This window comes from Rhineura floridana, chromosome 22, assembly GCF_030035675.1.
Source record: "Rhineura floridana isolate rRhiFlo1 chromosome 22, rRhiFlo1.hap2, whole genome shotgun sequence".
Lineage (NCBI taxonomy): Eukaryota > Metazoa > Chordata > Lepidosauria > Squamata > Rhineuridae > Rhineura > Rhineura floridana.
In genome coordinates this window covers 7702672-7720235 of record NC_084501.1, presented here as the reverse complement: position 1 = coordinate 7720235, position 17564 = coordinate 7702672, and the positions used below count along the sequence as shown (strand labels likewise).

The window sequence follows — 17564 nt, the reverse complement described above, 5'->3', positions numbered from 1 at the left end:
AGCTGAGGAACCTGTAGCCCCCTCTATGTTGTTGGGCGCCAGCTCCCATCAGCCCCTGCCAGCCTGGCTGGTGCTCAGGGATGATGGGAGTTTTAGTCTGGCAATGTCTGGAGGGCCAGCAAGCTTCTCAGCCCGACACAAAGGAGACATTTGCTTGTCTAGAGCAGCCTTATCCAACCTGCTGGCCTGCCTCCATATCTTTTGGATTACAATACCCATCAGCCTAGAGGCAGTGCGGTGTAGTGGTTAGAGTGTCGGACTACGACCTGGGAGACCCAGGTTCGAATCCCCACACAGCCATGTAGCTCACTGGGTGACCTTGGGCCAGTCACTGCCTCTCAGCCTCAGAGGAAGGCAATGGTAAACCCCCTCTGAATACCGCTTACCATGAAAACCCTATTCATAGGGTCGCCATAAGTCAGGATTGACTTGAAGGGAGGCCATTTTCCATTTTTTACGCTGCAGTACCTATAGTAACCCATAGACCACCAGATGGGGAGGATTGTTTTTAAATGGCGGTTATTTTCATTTATTCGAGAGCCAGTGTGGTGCAGTGGTTAGTGCAGCCTGTCCCAACCAGTGTGCCTCCAGATGTTGTTGGACCACAACTCCCATCTTTCCTGACCATTGGCAATGCTGGCTGAGGCTGATGGGAGTTGTGGTCCAACAACATCTGGAGACACACTGGTTGGGACAGGCTGGGTTAGTGTGTTGGACTACGACCTGGGGGACCAGGGTTCGAATCCCCACATAGCCATGTAGCTCACTGGGTGACCTTGGGCCATTCACTGCCTCTCAGCCTCAGAGGAAGGCAATGGGAAACCCCCTCTGAATACCGCTTACCATGAAAATCCTCTTCATAGGGTTGCCATAAGTCGGGATCGACTTGAAGGCAGTCCACTTCCATTTACCCATCAGCCCCAGCCAGCATTGCCAGGAGCTGGAGTCCCAAAATATGGAGTGAGCGGGAAAGGGTGGCCTTGAGAGCTCAGTGGTTTGCCTGACTGAGTCGTGCACAGGAGAAATCATGTTTATAACCTCATGTTAATTCACAAGAGAAGAGAAGTGGGGGGCAGTGTATAAGATGAATATATGGATCCTCTCCCCCCCTGTTCTCTCCTCTGACTGACAGCAGGCTCCCTAGAACTTTAGGCAGAGAAGGGTCTTCCCCATCAGCTGCCATCTGATCCTTTTTAGCCGGAGATGCTGGGTGTTAACCAGAGGCTGGGTCCTTCGGCATGCAAAGCAGGGGCTTTTCCACTGAGCTGTGGCTCTTCCCCTAAAAAAGAACACATAAGACTCCAGTCCTCATGATTCTAAATCAAGGACTAATTGAAAATAGCGCTTTTTTGCCTGGCTGGGATGCTGCCTTGACTGTGATCGTGCCTCTGGCTTGCCTGGCTGGAGGGTGCGTCTTGAGTGTCTGGATTTTGCCCGGCTGGAATGTACCCAGCCGTACAAACCGTTGCCGCATCCCCTTTTTGCCTCTGGCACGCGGCCCCCAGAAGGTTGCCTGCGAGGGAGCCTGGCCCTCAAACTGCTAAGGTTTCCCACTCCCTAGTTTCCACTGACAGACCTGATCTGGAGATGCTGAGGACTGGGCCGGGAAGTGGGGGGACCTCTGGTGTTCTGGCTATGGGTCTCCCCGAAAAGTTGGAAGGGTGCAGCCTGCCTGTCCCCGCTGGTAGGGAAGGCTTGATTTTCCAGTTCAGGCGTCAAGGTGTCCCCGGCTGTCCCGCTCTTTCTTGCCCGTGCCTGGCCGTGCTACCGCCGGATCTCACCTGCTCTGCCCACCGGCCTGGCAGCGATGCCTGAGGGCTGTCCTTCGGCAAGTAAGGGGTGCTGGGCTTTCAGTCAACTCATGGGACAGCCCGGCTGCGATGCTAGACAAACTGGTTCCCCGACTGGGGTGTGTCCTGTTGGGTGTTCACCGGCAGCTCCTGCTACACCCCAGGCACCAAGGCTGGGCTCAGGAGAAGGCTGTGGTGCAGGCTAGGGAGCCTGGGTACCTCCAGTTCCTATCAGCCCCCCATCATTGATCATGCCAGCTGTGGGTGATGGGAGTTGGAGGCCAGGAACATCCAGGGGGGAACCTGTTCCCCTTCCCTGGTTTAGTGCTTAGGAGAGACGCTGGGTCTAGACCCCTGATCGTGGACGCTTAATACGGCCTTCAGGGAAATGCACTCTGCGTGTACTCAGAGGAGCCCTTGTCTGTCTCTCTTTTTTGTTCTTTTACTTTTACTCTGCGGGCTCCAGAGCTGGACTCTTGGGCTTCCAAAACAGATGAGCCCCTGGTTCGGGTTGAGTTCCAGGCTGGCATCTTCAGCCATTTTTCAAGCGTTTCTCAGCCTCCGCCCCGATGGCCGCACCCAGTGTGGTGGGCGAAGGGTGTTCTAGCAAAGCAGCTGAGCAGAAAGTTTCCAGTTCAGATCTCGCCTCCTCAGCGAATTCCCCAGGTGGCCTTAGGCAAGCCATTCTTTCTCAGCCTCAGTCTCCCCATCTGCAAAATGGGGAGATCATCCTACTGACTTAACCTTGTCAGGTTTTTGGCAAGGTGATGCCTAAGAGATCTGTGTGGGGGACTGTGAACCTCAAAAGTGCCATACAAAATGTTAAGTAATATTATTGTTTTACAAATGGGAAGCTGAGGCAGTGAGAGGGTGGTTAGGATGACTCAGTGATAGTGCTTCCACCACACAAGGTGGAAAGATGTGACTGACAGAAGGACAGAAGTTTTTTTTTAATGATTACATTTCTATCCCACCTTTTCCTCCAAGGAGCTCAAGGTGGTGTACATAGTTCTCCATTTTATCTTCACAACAACCCTGTGAGGTAGGTTAGGATGAGAGACTGTGACTGGCCCAAAGTCACCCAATGAACTTCACGGCTGAGTGGGGATTTGAGCCCTGGTCTTTGCCCAACACTCTAACCATGCTGGCTCGTGATAGATGACTTAAGGAAGATTGAAAGGCAAGGTAGAGGCTGTGTACAGGCCATAGATTTGAAACACATTTAAAGCACGTGACTTCTCTCCCCCAAAGAATTGTGGAAACTGTAGTTTGTTAAGGGTGCTGGGAATTGTGGCTCTGTGAGGGGTAAACTACTATTCCCAGGATTCTTTGGGGGAAGCTATGCGCTAAATGTGCGGTGTGTATGCAGCCAAAGTGATGGCTCCCTTCTTAACAGGAGTAAACGCTGGAGTGCCATTGGCCAGCCTGCTTAGCTTCCAAGCCTAGTTCAAGGTGGTGGTTATTATCGGGGTGGGTGGTTGTATTCTGCACTAGAGTGTAGAATGCAATGACTACCATACGTGTGATTCAGTCTTTTGAGAATGTCAGTTGAATTTCTCAGATTTAAGAAAATCAAGTTTCTGGTTCTTCCTAGAAGGTCCTCTGTGGCTAAATCCTGCTGAAATCTGAGAAGCCAGCAGTGGCAGATGGTGGCTCCATGTCAGTGGGGCAGTGGAATCTGCTCCGAGTTTTAGTCTGAACTTTGAAAGTTTGGACTAAAACCCGGAGTGGATTGCGCTGCCCCATTGGCATGGAGCCACCAGAAGCCAGGAAGGCGGACCTTGGTCTCCCTGGTCCTAGTCTGACCTCCTAACCACTACTGGCTTATGTTGCATTCTGCCTTTGTTTTAATATGCTGTCCTGTTTGTTGGTTTGTTTAAAGGCTCGAATCAAGAAGATTATGCAGACAGACGAGGAGATCGGCAAGGTGGCTGCCGCTGTCCCCGTGATCATTTGTATCCTTTTTGTCACATCTTCTTGGTCCTTCTCTCACCTCCCTTGGGGAAACACAAGGAGGCAAGGCTGGGGAATGTGTGAAACCTCACATGCGTGACATGGTTGCCTGGAGGAGATCACTTGAGAAACCTGCATTAGTTCTAATTTTTTTTTAAAATCGGGTCTTTGTTAGAACGATTCCATGCGTGCTTTTAAGATGTTCTTGATGCGCTCGCCTCCCATCCCAAATCCAGCATTCAGTTTATTCTTATTCTTATTACATTTATGTCCAAAGAGCTCAAGGGGGCGCGTTTGGTTCTTCCCTCTCTCCAGTTTGTCCTCACAACAACCCTGTGAGGTAGGTTAGGCTGAGAGATTGGGACTGGCCCAAGATCACCCAAGGAGTTTCATGACTGAGTGGGGATTTGAACCCTGCTCTTCCAGGTCCTAGACTAATACTCTAACTGCTACACCACACGGAAGCCTCGTGTTCTACTGATCTTGTAGTGCAACAAACATGAATAAATCATGCCCCCCCCCGAAATAAGACCCCCTCTTGAAAGAGCCTACGCCCTTGCCGTTCTGTTTCTCGACAGAACTCGTGGGTTATCCAGTCCCAGCTATGCTAAAATCCTGGATTTCTGCTTTGTCTTCTATGGGCACCTCTCACTTCCATCCTAGGGGAGGAAAAACAATAGGGTCTCAGGAACCTGGAAGTTCTGTCTCCAGACAGTGGGGTGAGTTACTCTTGTATTTCATATTTCTGTAGGTTTCATTGCCATTGACTTTCCGTAGGTCATGGAAGATCACAAGTCCTTGTCGGGCCAGTTTTTTAAATCTCTCTTTTAATATGCAAACTTAGATACTTCTGCAAAGCTAAGGAGTTCCCCAACTACCTTATTTTTAGATGGCCCAAATTTGTTCCCTTAGTGATAGGCACTCAACCACCCAAATTAGAAGGAATGATTACAAGGCTTTAATATGCAAATTAGTTTGGTAATTTTGTATTTGGATTTGATATCCTATTGAAATATCCTTTTAAAATCAGGATTACATTTAAAATAACTGGCTTTTTTTCCTAAACCCACCAATTCAAATTTTTGAAAGATATGGATGAAAATTTTAAAATCCAGTTTAAAAACGTTCTAAAATATCATTGTATCCATCCAGATTCCTTCTTTTTCTTAACTGAAACTGTGAGCAAAAATAAAACTAAAATAACTGGCAATACACCACTGTTAAAATGCCGCAGTGTTGCCAGGGGCCAGGTGAGTCAGTGTGAGGGGCCTGATTCATCCAGAAGACCACCTGTTAGTCATCCCTGAGTGAAACCAATAGTAACAACAGTGAGCATCTTCTGTTAGAGATTGTCCCCACCAACTCCCAATATCCATTCAAGTAATGTAGTTTTGCAGCCAAAATAGTTTCTATGCATCTAGTCCTGATGGGGTTAGTTACATACTGCGCCTCCCCCCCCCCCAGTAGCTCAGCAGTAGGACACCCACTTTGTACACAGAAGGTGTTGAGTTCAATCCCCGGCATCTCCACTTCAAAGGACCAGGCAGCAGACGATGGGATCCTGGAGAGGTGCTGCTGTCATTCAGAGCTCACACGACTGGGATAAACTGACACATACCAAGGCAGTGTCATACATTCCTAAGCCTCTTCGTTCTAAGTTTGATGGGAGGCTGCAATTGCTCCATGATGAGAGGAGAGCATACACCCAGAGGCATTGTTTTTTTTTTTTTTTTAAATATTTTATTTTATTATAATAATAACAGAACAATACATAACAACATAAACAAGCAACAATTTCCCCAACCCCGGTCACAGAGGATAAACATATATATAACATAAAAAGATAACATACGTCGTTTTTCAATGCATTGAAAGAGAGATGTGATAAACTTATGGATATACCATATAAAAAGTAATGATAAGATTACCAGAGTTTAAGTGAAACATATGGATCTTGCTATAGATGAGAGACCGTCGTGTAAACCATATTTATTTGCATATTCAATAAATAGCCACCATGTAACCATATATAATTCAGATTTAGTATTCTCTTGTAAAAAATGTAAATTATAGGTAATTTTATCTAATAAGGCCAAATTCCATATATTTCTGTACCATGCCATTTTATCTAAATTTTCTAATATTTTCCAGTTTTGTACTACCGTTTGGCGAGCTGCCGTTACAAGTTTAGAGATCAATAATTTAGATTTCAATTTAGCATTTTCTCCTCTAAACATTAATAAAATAAATAATTCCGGCATGAATATAATATTTTTTTTGTAATATTTATAAGTTCTTTATGCACCATATTCCAAAATGGAATAATTTTAAGACATGTCCACCAGGAATGAAAATATGTGCCTTTATTAGCACAACCGCGCCAACATAATGGACTCATATTAGAGGATATATATGATAATCGAGTTGGAGTTAAGTACCATCTATGTAATATTTTAAGATTAATTTCTTTATGGGCAGCAGATATAGATTTAGTATATTTAGATGAGCAAATATCCATTCCATATTATTTAATTCAAAACCTAAATCCTGTTTTAAGCCCCGTAAATTGTCCCATTTGTAAGCATAGTAATATTTTATAAAACGCTGACACGGTACCTTTCCCTCTAGTCCCCAATGTTAACAATGAGTGTTCAAATCCAGTAAGTGGGCGAGTACCAGAGGCATTGTTTATGAATTCTGTGCTACGGATTAAGTGACTGATATAGGGCTAGTCACTTATTGGTGTGCCTTAAGAACCTAAGGAGAGCCGGCTGGGTCAAGTCAGTGGCCCATCTAGTCCAGCATCAGATGCCCAAGTGGGAAGCCCGCAAGCAGGATCTGAGCGCAGCAGCACTCTTCCCACTTGTCATCCCCAGCTATTGGTGTTCAGAGCATACTGCCTCCAACAGTGGAGGCAGAATGTCCATAGAATTGCTATGGTGGCTAGGAGCCATTGATAACCTCCTTGAATTTGTCTAATCCTCTTTTAAAGTCATCTGAGTTGGAAGCCATCACTGCCTTTTGTGGGAGTGAAGTCCATAAGTTTAGCTCTGCCCTGCGTAAAGAAGGACTTCCTTTTGTCTGCCCTGAATCTTCCAACATTCAACTTCATTGGATGTCCGGGAGCTCTAGTGTTAATGAGAGAGAGAGAAAACTTCTCTCCACCCACTTTCTCCAGGCCATGCATAATTTTATACATTTCTAGCATATTCACCTCCCCATATTACTCACCTTCCTGAGGAAGGTCCAAGGTTCAGTCCCCGGCGTTTCCCCGTTAGGTGGTGATGAAAGAGACCCTCCCCTGCTTTAAACGCCAGAGAGCTGTTGCTAGTCAGAGCAGATAATACTAGGCTAGATCAGGGGCCCCTCCAGATGCTGCTGGACTCCAATTCCCATCAGCCCCAGCGAGCATGGTCAATGATCAGGGATTATGGGAGTTGTAGTCCAAAAAACATCTGAAGGACACCTGTTTGTGGAAGCCCGATTTTAGATCTGGACTAGGGAACCTGTGGCCACCCTGATGTTGCTGGGCTCCCAACTCCCATCACCCCTGACCCTTGGCGTTGCTGGCTGGGGCTGATGGGAGTTGGGAGTCCAACATCTGCAGTGCCACAGGTTCCCCAGCCCTGATTTAGAGCTCAGGGAAATCTTGATTTCCGTTCCAGATCAGAGTCAAGTTGAAGCCAGAGAACAGTGTTTGGGTGGGGAGATGGGGCAGCTTAGGTTAGCACGTTTGGCTGGGAACGATGAGACCCGCGTTGGACAGGGAGGCTCCACTTGGACAGGGAGCACGCTGCATGATCTTGAACCTGCTTCTCTCTCTCAGCCCAGCGCCCAGAGGGCTGAAAGGTTCCCGAGGCCTGGGGTGGGCGGACAGATAGCGTCATCCAGTATCAGGCGGCCTCCTATGTTAGACTTTGTGCCAGGGGATGGTGGGGTGTGGTCTCCCTTCATAGCATTCCTTAACTCTTGGCCACCCCCAAGCTCGGGCCCTGGAGCTCTTCCTAGAATCGTTACTGAAGAAGGCCTGTCACGTGACGCAGACCAGGAATGCCAAGACCATGACCACGTCGCACTTGTGAGTACTGGCTCCGCAGCCCTCTTGTCCTCCAAGGGAGCCCTGAGCCTTGCTAAGACGAGAAGGGGCGTGGCTCAGTGGCAGAATGCCTGCTTTGCGTGCCGACGGTCTCGGGTTCCATCCCTGGCATCTCCGGGGACCTAGGAAAGGCTTACACCTGAAACCCAGCCCTGGAGAGCCGCTTCCAGTCGGTCTAGACCAGAGGTTCTCAGATGTCCCACTGCCCCCAGGGCCCACTTGAGAGGGCTGAAAACAATGGAGGCCCAACAGTCACAGAACTGGTGGCCCTCCATCACGAGGGGTGAAGCCGATCACAAAATGGCGGCAGGTGGAGGCAAGTTCCTCATAATCTGTTGGCAGTTGCGGTCGTCTTCCGCCAGAAGCTAATCCCGTTTTGAACATTTCTAAATCCTTTGCCACAGCAGTTTCCTTGGGGCAAGGAGTTCCACAGTTCACCTTTCCTGAAGCTAAGTATGGACACTGGCTCTGGAAGTATTGTGGCTCAGCCTTCCTATATTTGGCAGAATTTGTTGATCCACAGGTTCTGAAGCGGAGAAAGCGTTTTGTTATATTTTCCTTTCCCCCACCCACCCATGCCTCTCAAAAGTATTTTTACTTATCTCCTGTTATTTCTTCTACCCTTTTTCTTTCACATAGGCGGGCCCCACTCATACGGCGGGTTCCATTCCGGACCATCGCCGTAAAGCAAAACCCATTGATGATAATGGGACGCGTCGCGCAAAAATGACATCAAAATGATGCGCGACGGAAAAAAACTGCTGTAAAAATGGAACAAGCGCCTTAACGCGGGGACTTTCCCTAATTGAAAGCCGCTGCATTAGCGAATCGCTGTAAAGCGAATCGCCGTAAAGCGGGGCCCTACTGTACCTGTACCCCACACCTTTAGCTGCCGGTTTCTTTCATTCCTCCCTCCTGCTCTTTCTTCCTTCTGCAACAGCTTTTCTCTCTTATCCTCTTCCTTTCTGTGTTGTTTATTTTTATTTTTAAAGCAACCTTTTGTATCTTTCTAATTCACTTTAGTACCTCCTCTGGCCCCTTCCTGCCAGAGAAGGGAGACCTCCCTTTCCTTTCCTGCCAACTTCTCTGTCTCCCACCCATCTTTACCCAGCATAGAGAGAGTTGCCGGTACTGGCATTGGTACATCGAAAAGGGATAGCATGGTCAGAGGAAATGGAGGCTGGTGGCTCCATGTCAGTGGGGCAATGGAATCCGCTCTGGGTTTCAGTCTGAACTTTCAAGGAGCTGTCCAAGGGGCTGAAACGTCCTTGAAAGTTTGGACTAAACCCAGAGCAGATTCCACTGACATGGAGCCGCCACCAGCCAGAGGACTGTGAGTAAAAAGGCATTGGAGGGGGGGGTACGGCTCCGAAGCCCACCAGAGTGAACTGAGGGCCACCAGTGGCCCCTGGCCCATTTGGGAAACACTGGCCTAGACCAAGGGTTCCTAAACCGTTGGTCTGTGGACCACCAGTGATCTGCAAGCCTCATTCAGGTGGTCCGCAGCACGTCTGTGGATTTGTGGTTGAAGACGGGCGACGGCATCTCAATTGCGTTAAACATTCATATTGATTTTTCATTGCTGCTTTTACGTCTTGTGTTGTATTACCATTTGAATTCTGTGGAATTCAGACTGATGCAATCAAATACAATACAGAAGAAATAATAGAAGCGCTCAAAATACGATTAAGCATCGTACGGCATCTAGCCATTTTGCATTACAATGGCTACAACAGGCAGAAAAGTAATTCAGTGGTCTGCCAAGACCCTCAGCAATTGTCAGGTGGTCTGGGGAGGGGGGAATGCTTGGGAACCACAGACCTGGACTGTCCGGAACTAGAGGGACCCATGGCCTGGCTTAGTCGGAAGCAGCTTCCTGTCTTTGCGAATCTAGTCACTTTTCTCTGAAACCATGAGGGCTAGAAGCTTGTCTCTTTTTGTCTTTTTTTAACAGAAGTTCAGTTTTCTCACCTCACCAGCCGTGTCTGGCTGTGCATCTAAGCTTGTCGTCTGGTTTTGCAGGAAACAATGCATAGAGCTCGAGCAACAATTTGACTTCCTCAAGGACCTGGTTGCCTCCGTGCCAGATATGCAAGGAGACGCAGAGGATAACCTCATGGAGGGGGAGAAAGTTTCCAGGAGGTAGGCAGGGAGGGGAAGCCCCCGTAGCTCAGTGGAAGAGCGGCTGCTTTGTATGCAGAAAGCCCCAGGTTCAATCCCTGGCGTCTCCGCTTAAAGAAAAAAGGGGGGAAAGGACCAGGTCCCAGGAGATGGGTAATTTCCTTTTCTGCCTGGAGGGCTGCTGCCGGTCAGAGTAGACAGTACTGGACTGGACGGACAAATAATCTGATCTGGCCTAAGGCAGCCTCCTGTGTTCTAGGGGGGCAGATACTGCCCCCCCACCCTCGTAATACCAGTACTTGCCATTCATATAGTAGTTTCTTCCTTCTGCTTCAGTAATCCTTTCAACCATCCTGTAAGGTAGGTCATTGTTTTATCATTGTTAAATTGCAGATGGGGGGGGGGGCTTGCCTAAGATCAGAGCCGGGGAACCCGTGGTCCTCTGGATGTCGTTGGGCTCCAATGCCCATCAGCCCAGCCAGCATGGCCAGTGGTCAGGGACAATGGGAACTGGAGTCCAGGCACACCCAAAGGGCCACAGGGTGCCCAGCGCTAAGACTATCTGAGCTGAGCTGAGACTTGAATCAAGGACTTTTGGCTCCCCAGGTGAGGCTCTCAATTGCTGCACTACACTTACCATGGGTAGGGCCGTTGCTCAGTGCTAGAGAATCTGTCTTGCGTGCAGAAAGTCACAGGTTCAATCCCCGGCATGTCCAGCTAGGGCTGCCTGAAACCTTGGAGAGCCGCTGCCAGTCAGTGTTGACAAGACTGAGCTAGATGGAACAACAATCTGATTTGGTTAAAGGCAGCGTTCCTAATTCTTCATGGCTTTTGTTGATTCTTCATTGTGCATTCCCCCCCCCAATCAGTTTTTCAAACTGATTCTTCAGCCATGTGGACTAGGAGCTCTCCCCCACCCATAACGCAACTGAAATCTAGTTAGACTAGGATTGGAAGACCTAGATTCAAATCCTCACTTGGCCCTGAAGCTCACCTCGTGGAAGTCACTCTCTCTCAGCCGCACTTACCTCACAGGGTTGTTGTAAGGATAAAATTGGGAGGGGGAGACAAGGGCGAGCCATGCATGTCACCAGCAGAGGACCAGCAGAATATTAAACGTAGTGAAGTGGGCAGTTAGATAGGAGGGTGCCATGCCGCCTCTCCCCATGGTGTAATTTCTTAAGACGATGTGCGTTAGGGCTGACTCATACCGGAAATTTGGACCTCTTGCTTGGGTGAGTGGAAGGTTATCCTGAGCCACTGTTTGTGTCTGCCAGGTGAAAGTGGCATCCGTGGCACCCTGTCCTGGGGAGGTTTGTTTGACTGAATTTTATGCATCGCTTCCCACAACAAAAAGTCCTGCAGCGATTTACAAGAAGAATAAAATACAGCGATTCATACAAATACATGAATGTATTTTTTAAGAAGTCAGAATAAAAAACAAAAAAATCCACTCATTTGTGCTGTCCAGATAAACAAAAACCTATTTTCCTGGGGCTGAAATGATGATGAGGTTGGCCCTTGAAGAGAGCATTTCATAAGACGGGGAGCTTCTTTAGAAAAGGCCTGTTCTTCTGTCACCTCCACTGGACCTTCCTCGGAGGTGGCAGGCAGAGAAGGGCCTCGGGTGATGATCTTGGGGTCCGGGCAGGTTCATATGGAGCACAGCAATCCTTTAGGTGTTAGGAGTCCTGAACCGTAGGAGGCTTTAAAGCCAGGGTGGGGAACCTCCAGCTCACGAGCCAATGTTGGCCTGCCAGGGATCCCATTTGGCCCACAAGGCCATTTTCCTAAAACCACAACCACCTGTCCAACAGCTGATGTAATTTGTGGCGTCAGTTGATGGGCGGGAGGGCAGGGTTCAATTCTGGATTCGCTGTGGGTAGCCAACACAGCAGGATTTAACCCCCGCTTCATAGCTAGCTGTTCATGCAAGGAATTCTGATCAGTGGACAATCAGAGCAATCCACTTGTCAGTCATCTGACTTCATCACAATGCCGTGCGATTGACATGTGGATGGTCTCGTCCATGTGTCACATTTGACCCAAAAGGCCAACCGTGGTAAGCATCTGACTCATGGAGCCAAAAAGGTTCCCTACCCGTTTTAAAAGTCAAAATCAGCACTTTGAATTGGCCCCGGAAACAAATCTGCAGCCAGAGCCATTAGGCTAGAACTGGGTGTTATACATTTATTTATTTATTTATTTATTTATTTATTTATTTATTACATTTATACCCCGCCTTTCTTCTCATGATAGAAACACAAGGCGGCTTACATCTGGCCTCAGGTGCCTTCAGACCGTAGCCTCAGTTCGCAATCTAGCTGTTACGTTCTGCACTAGCCAAAGTTTCAAGACTGTCTTCAAGGGCAGTCCCACATACAATGCATTGCAGTAGTCTAACCTGGAGGTCTCTTCTGAAAACAGGTCTCTCTTCTTTTTTTCCCCCTCTCTGATTCAGGGGCCGGAAACCTGGTGCTGGGCGAAAGAATGGCGGCACAGGCAAAGGACGGGATCCGAAGCAGTCGGGCACAGACTCGGAGGAAGAGGTGGGTTGGTAGGGCAGGGCAGGGCCCGAATATTTTCCTCCAAGAGATGGAGAGTGAAGGCCTGTCTCATGTAGGCTCAGGATGGAAGAATTGTCCCTTGGTGGGGTGGGGTAGTCCTACGCGTGTTTGCTTCTTGCCTTCGTCTGTATCTCAGAGATGGAGCCAACTACAACTCCCATTATCCCTTTCCGTGGGCCATGCTGGCTGAGGCTGATGGGAGTTGGAGTCCAGCAACATCTTCCCCATCACTGCTGTAGATCGTGTGAGCTGTCTGGCTTTCGACTGCACAGCAGCTCCGATTGTGTCACTTGCTTGTCTGGATTGCTCGGCTTGAATGGAGAGGAGCCACCCTTTAATTTCCCTGCCTCCTCCCCAACATTCGGCACCAGGCGGGCACTACTTTGATTTCTCACAGTCACCTTGATGTAGCTTCGCTCCAGAGCATTGTGGGAAATTAAAAGTGGCAGCTACTCGATTCTGCCAGTCAGAGGAGTTCCTGCACTGGGGAAGCACTGGGGCACCCTGATATAGAAGTGGGCCCATCAGGGTACTACACCGACGACCCCCTCATTGTATCCTGCACTGCAGATCCTGTGTTGAAAAGCGGGTTGGACTAGATGACCTCTACACATATTTTCAAGGCTTAAAAGTGTGATTTCTATAAGCCCCCGGTGGGTGGGCAGCTGCTCCTCCAAGACGGACCCTTGTACTGGATGGTGCTCCATTACATTCCGAGCCTGGATTCTTCCAACCGGCCTCTGTGTTTCTGGGGAATGGGCGCAGAAAAAGAAATCCTGGGTGCTCAGGATGCCAGTGGCCTGTCAACCTCCCCAGATTGTACAGTCCATGCAGTGTCAAGCCCACCTCTTAACACTGCAATCCCCTGCGTGTTTACTCACAAGTAAGTCCCTCTGTGCTCAGTGGGGCTTGCTCCCAGGCTAACGCCTTTGTCGGAATTGCAGCCTTAATCATCAGTAGTATTTCTTTAGTGCTTTCTCAAGGCCCTTCTTCTTGCTTTTCCTCTTACCTATCCAAATGTGCTGTCTATTCCTCTTTGCCTACACCCCAAAGACAGGCCTGTTGCAGCGGCCCTGAGATCAGGCGCACCTGTTGTCACCCAAGAGATCAGTGGTCTTCTGCATTTTCAGAAACTTTCTTAATTCCAACCTGGAGCCACTTTTTTTAAAACTTTTTTTAAAAAAATCTCCAGATTCTGGGTTTTTCCTTCTTTTTTGTTTCCTTATCCTCTTGTTCCTGCCCCCCCCTTCATTGTTCTGCTCATTAAACAAAATCCTAAGCAGCCACAGAAAAATGTGACAACTGTGGACTCCTGCAGGAATTTTTCTGGGGGGAGGGGTAGGGGAGACGACGAACAAAGTTAAACCACGGAAAGCGGGGAGCAGGCTAGTTTTTTCACAAAGCCAATGAGAATGGTGCCTGTCCATTTTGCCTCATATCTCAGGTTCTGTTAATGTTAGAATCTTGGGGGGGGGGTTGTTTTAAAGCAAGCTGGGAATCGGGGGCTGGCTGAGGCTGTTGGGACTAAGGCCTACTTAGAGTAGACCCACTGAAATGAATGAACTCAAGTTAGTCATGTTGGTAGATTTCAGTGGGTCTACTGTGTGTAGGACTTGATTTGGAAACAAACCCCATGATCTGTCAGGGGAGCAACTCTCTCCCCTTGCCCCCAGTGTGTGCTCGTGTACGGTCTGTTGACTAACTTTTGTCTGTTTGTAGGGAGGGACAGACACCAAAAGTGTCTTCTGTCCCTCTGAAGAGTGTTCCTTTGCTCCAAAGAGCGGCATTTTCCTTTCCTCTCTTGGCTTGGGGAAAACCACCCCCTTGATTTAACCTCTTCCTCTGCTATCCAGATCATTGCCTTTTCCCAAACCACTCTCGCCTCATCCCAGTGCCGACTCTTTGGGGGGGGGGGGTTCTCACCACTGTCCTCGCTGGCTATGCGCTTGCCACCTTCCTCTGGGCCCAGCCTGCCCCAGTGCCCAGAAGGAACCAACTTGACAGGGTGGAGCTGCTGGGCTGTCCCCTTGGTCTTACGGCCGCTCCGCACTTGGGAGACAGCGGCTAAACAGGCTGTGACAGCAAGGAGGAAGCCCCCTGAGGAGCATGGCTCATGGGGAGGGTCTGCAGTGGGGCCCTTGCTGGGTAGGGGCCTTGGCAAGTGCCCGTTGATGCCAAACCCAATTCCAATCCGACCACATTCAGCGCACACACCATTCCCTGGTTGATTCCTGAACGTTCTGCTCTTGTTCTGTTTCCATGTTGTATGTCTTAATGTACGTTGTTCATCCTCCAAGCGGGGTCCTGGAGTTATTATTTCAGGGATGCCGAACCTTTTTCAGCCCAAGGGCTGCATTCCCTTCTGGGTAGCCTTCCAGGGGCCACATCCCCAGTGGTGGGTCGTCCCAGAGGCAAAAGTGGGTAGAGCAACTAATGTACATTTCTACCTTTGTACCAGTAGGCTAGTTTCCACACACACACACAGGTTCCGCAGGTGAAGCGTGTGGTCCAGGAGGGTGTATGGTCTGGAGAAAGTCCTGAGGGCCAGAAAGAGAGGCCTCGAGGGCCGCATTTGGCCCCCAGGTCCCCCATTCCTGTTGTATTCTGTACAACCGTGCCTTGCGCTGTGGCATAAAATCGATCCTGGACGACTTTGCAACCTATCAAGCTGCGATCAGCCTGACAGCAGCTCAGTGAACGTGACATTTCAGCTGCCTGCTTGGCAGAGCAAATCGGGTGGGTGGGGTGGAGGGTGCTGTCAATGTACCCAGGATGCTGCAGAAGATGGCCAGCAGGGGCTCTGTTTCAGGTTGGTCACTCCGGAGGCGTGCAGGCCTGCCCTAAATAACTCGTAAGCAGGGGCCCAAGAGCGCAGGATCGCTCCATGGTCATTTCTCTCTCTCTCTCTCTCTCTCTCCCCCTCCCGCCTCATCTTTTACAGGATGACTCGGAAGACACCGAGAGCAACGGCGACGAGGAAGTGTCCCAAATCGTGCCCCCGGCACAGCCTGCCATACATCTCTCCACGTAATTTTTTCCAAGAAATTTATTCTAGCTTGTCTGCGTTTAGCTCGCAGAGGGTTGGGAATCGTGGTTGGGAGCTCCGCCCTTCATCCTCCTGAAGCCCCTCCCATCCCCAGCAGTCGGGTTCCAAAATTGTCCTCAGGTTCAGATGCGAAGAGCAGGGCCTTCCAGCAACCCCTGCCTGACTCTCCTTGAGGGATAGGAAGGTGGGCTAGAGGAGAGATCCCTTCCCGCCAACAGGACAAGAAGCTGCCCTATACCAGGGCCAGTCCATTGGGCCCCCTACCTTAGTCTTGACTGACAACAAAATTCTCCAGGGAAGGATCTTCTCCATCACCTGCTACTGGGCGGTCCTTAGCTGGAGATGAACCGACAAATGAACCTGGGACCGTCTGCGTGCATTGCAGGTGCTGTACCGCTGAGTTAAACCCCTTCCTCTAAAAGACAAGGCAGGATTTCAGTCTTCAAGGTCCTTAATAAGGGGCTGGACTGTTTGTCCATGTGACATCTGCTCTGACAGTCTGCGGTTCTCCAGGGTGTCAGGCAGAGGAAGAGCTTCCACATCACGTGCTACACGACCCTTTCAACAGCAGATGCCAGGAATGGAACACGGGGCCTTATATGTGCAAAGGGCCTACCCTGTCATTAAGTTATGGTCCCTCGCTATACTGTCCCCCTTAAAAGACAGGAAGGGGAAGGAGAAAGGCCCACCCTGCGGGGTTGGGGTTGGAGCTTGGCCCTCCTGTGGTTCCTGCCCCCCGTCACTCTGGCTACTTCCACAAGAGGACCGGCAAGATTTGGGGAAGGTGGCAGGGCCTCTGCTCTGCGTCCGGAGGGTCCTAGGCTCTGTCTGCCTGTTGGAGAGTAGCTGGTTGGGCCAGGGGACTCCACACAGGGCAAGTTCAAAGGTTCAAGTCCAGTCTAAACAAATTCCACATACAAATCTCCCTAAGAACGTAAGAGGAGCCCTGCTGCCGGATCAGGCCGGTGGCCCATCTAGTCCAGCACACTATTCTCACAGTGGCCCACCAGACGGCTCTGGGAAGCCCACAAGCAGGATCTGAGTGCAAGAGCCCTCTCCCCATTTGCCATTACCAGCAACTGGTACTCAAAGGCTTTGTGCGTTGTGTTCAGCTAAGTCTTACTTAGTAGGACTACCCCTGAATACCACCCAACAGTGGAAGGAGAACATAGCCATCGTGGCTAGTAGCCATCGATAGCCTTCTCCTCCATTAATTTGTCTATATCCTCTTTTGAAGCCATCCAAGTTGGTGGCAATCGCTGCCTCCTGGGGGAGCGAATTCCATAGTTGACCTATGCGCTGCACGAAGAAGTCCTCCCTTTTCTCTGTCCCAGAACCTTCTACCATCCCGCTCCATTGGATGGCCCCGAGGCCCAGGCTTTTGCTTATTATGTGGATGGGGCCTGGGGGCACACAAGCCTCAGCTGAAAAATTGTAAGTGGGGGAAATCACCTAGATCAGTCGGAAGCTGGCTGGGCTTATGCAGGGGTTTATTTTTATGTATTTCATTACCCACGCCGGGATTGTTTACTTGAAGAAGGGTGGGTCAGAAAGCCTTTAAATAAAGAAATGTATGCACCGCTTTTTGTTAAGAGGTAAGGGAAAGGCATTCTGCACGTGCTCAGAGGTATAGTTCTAAGGATGTGATCTTTACGGCTTTGAAAAGAAACAGGATCCGGAGGTGTCAAAATTGTGATTTCTAAAAGTTTAAGCAGTGTGCCGTCAGCCTTGTCTTCCCCCCCTCCTTTTATCCTCCTCCACAGTTTAAATTCAATCTGTGGCATCTCCAGTCGGGGCCGAGAGAGATCCTTGCCTGAAAGCCTGCCAGGCTCTGCATTTGTGCCTGGCCTGCTTTGGCAGCTGCTAGGGTCAACCAGCGCTGATGCCCACTCTGGCTGTTCCACTCGTGGACTTAATCTGACAGTAGCAGTTTGGCCCCAGAAGCCAAAACTGCCATTCGTTTAACATTTCCCACAATGCACAGGGTGATG

At 49.6% G+C, this 17564-nt stretch overlaps 1 protein-coding gene across 9 annotated transcripts in view; it reads left to right on the top strand.

The window, feature by feature from the left end:
* DRAP1 (DR1 associated protein 1) overlaps nt 1–17564 on the top strand; it is a 33319-nt gene that overhangs the window by 12280 nt on the left and 3475 nt on the right. For 7 of the 9 annotated variants that reach the window (XM_061605712.1, XM_061605714.1, XM_061605719.1 and 4 more), the window contains 5 exons: nt 3673–3745; nt 7728–7821; nt 9862–9981; nt 12422–12509; nt 15469–15554. In XM_061605712.1, the coding sequence (XP_061461696.1) occupies nt 3673–3745; nt 7728–7821; nt 9862–9981; nt 12422–12509; nt 15469–15554 (461 nt within the window). Of the gene's footprint in view, nt 1–3672; nt 3746–7727; nt 7822–9861; nt 9982–12421; nt 12510–15468; nt 15555–15868; nt 16008–17564 lie in introns of those variants that run through there. The other 2 variants (XM_061605711.1, XM_061605715.1) reach the window with 2 other exon arrangements.